The sequence below is a fragment of the Perissodus microlepis genome, chromosome 10 (genome assembly GCF_051167445.1).
Source record: "Perissodus microlepis isolate ML-2025 ecotype Zambia chromosome 10, ASM5116744v1, whole genome shotgun sequence".
NCBI lineage: Eukaryota > Metazoa > Chordata > Actinopteri > Cichliformes > Cichlidae > Perissodus > Perissodus microlepis.
Window position 1 is genome coordinate 32,781,203 of NC_140470.1, and position 1,597 is coordinate 32,782,799.

Genomic DNA, 1,597 nt, shown 5'->3' on the forward strand with positions numbered 1-1,597 from the left:
AAGGATTACATTACTCACTGCCGTCTAATTGGCTTACTACACTTACATGTGATGCTGTCATGTGAATGGTGTGCGAGGACTGAGTTCTTAAAATGCATGTGGACATGGGTGAATCCTGCAGAAGACTCCTGAGCAGATGGAACCAAGCACTGCTTGTTACCTGCTAACCACTGACAAAGCAGAACTTTTCTCTTTGGAATGTGAACTTAAAACTTATTGTTTCTTTGGGTTATAGCTGCAACAAAAAAACTTTTTTGTGTGTTAACTGACTTTTAGTTGAGAATGACTACATGTCTAGATAAAATCCTTGGTCAGATCTTTAGGACAGTCATGTAAATGTGTGTCTAACATGTCCTACATCACTCCATCTAAGACTAACTTCACTGTTGGACTGCAGTACCGAGGGATACTGGAAGTCTTGTTATTTTCTGCTCCAATTACAACATCTTGCTGTGTGTTGCTCTTCATCAATGGGACCATGCTACACATCTTGAGGAGTAAAGCAGTGTTTCGTGAGACAGCCTGTTATGTTCTTCTTTATAATTTACTTTTTGCAGACACCATACAGATGGTCCTGAGTCAGTTATTGTACTTACTAGCTGCTTGTAGAATCAGACTGACATATCCTGTTTGTGGCTTTCTTGTCATGCTTGCCAATCTCACAACTGGGATCTCTCCTCTCACACTGGTGGTGATGTCTCTGGAGAGATATGTAGCTGTGTGCTACTCTCTAAGGCATGCTAGCATCATCACCATCAGGAACACAGCACTAGCGATCATCATAGTTTGGGCCGTCAGTTCACTAAATGTTTTTATTCGACTGATTTTGCTGTTAAATTTTCAATTTGAAGATTTAGAGAGTCTCCAAATGAAAGACTTTTGCTCTAACGCTCCTTTGTTGCTTGGCCCCATGTCTGATCATTATGACAAAGCTTACACTTGGGTTATTTTTGTATCTGCTGGAGTTGCAGTTACTTGCTCCTATATTGGTGTTATGATAGCAGCCAGGTCGGCCTCCACAGATAAAGCTTCAGCCCGTAAGGTTCGTAGCACACTGCTGCTGCACCTGATACAGTTAGGCCTCAGTCTGTCCTCAACTATTCATGACCCTTTGGTTACAGAGATCTCAAAAGTCCTTGACAGAGTAACATTTTTACGCATCTGTAGTATAATTTATGTGTCTATGATCCTTTCCCCCAGATGTTTGAGCCCACTTATCTATGGCATTAGAGACCAAATGATCAGAGGCATCCTCATGTACCATCTGTGCTGTCGAGTAAAACTGCCCAACAGTATAAAATTACTCAAACATTAAATTAATGTAATTTGGAATAATACTGTATATGTTGTTCTAAAGAAAAGGTCTAGGTCATCCTCTGACAAAACTATTCACAGCTTAAAGAAAAACAAAATCAGCCTATGATCAAAATGAGATTGCATTGTGTAGCAAAACTTTAACCACGCTTTTTTTAGCCACAGTTGCACTCTTTAGCTGAAGACTTTTGTCAAATGAAACTTTATAAGTCTTATCCTCTCCTGTGCTAAAGTTTAGAATGGCTAGCATTAGCTACATGTGGTAGTGCAAAATATTTCCTTA

General features: G+C 39.8%; 1 protein-coding gene across 1 annotated transcript; it reads left to right on the top strand.

The window, feature by feature from the left end:
* Positions 1-349: 349 nt before the first annotated feature.
* On the top strand, positions 350-1,315 carry LOC146379744 (odorant receptor 131-2-like). Its single transcript, XM_084941126.1, has one exon. The coding sequence runs from the start codon at positions 350-352 to the stop codon at positions 1,313-1,315; it is 966 nt and encodes a 321-aa protein (XP_084797252.1).
* The last annotated feature ends 282 nt before the right edge of the window (positions 1,316-1,597 follow it).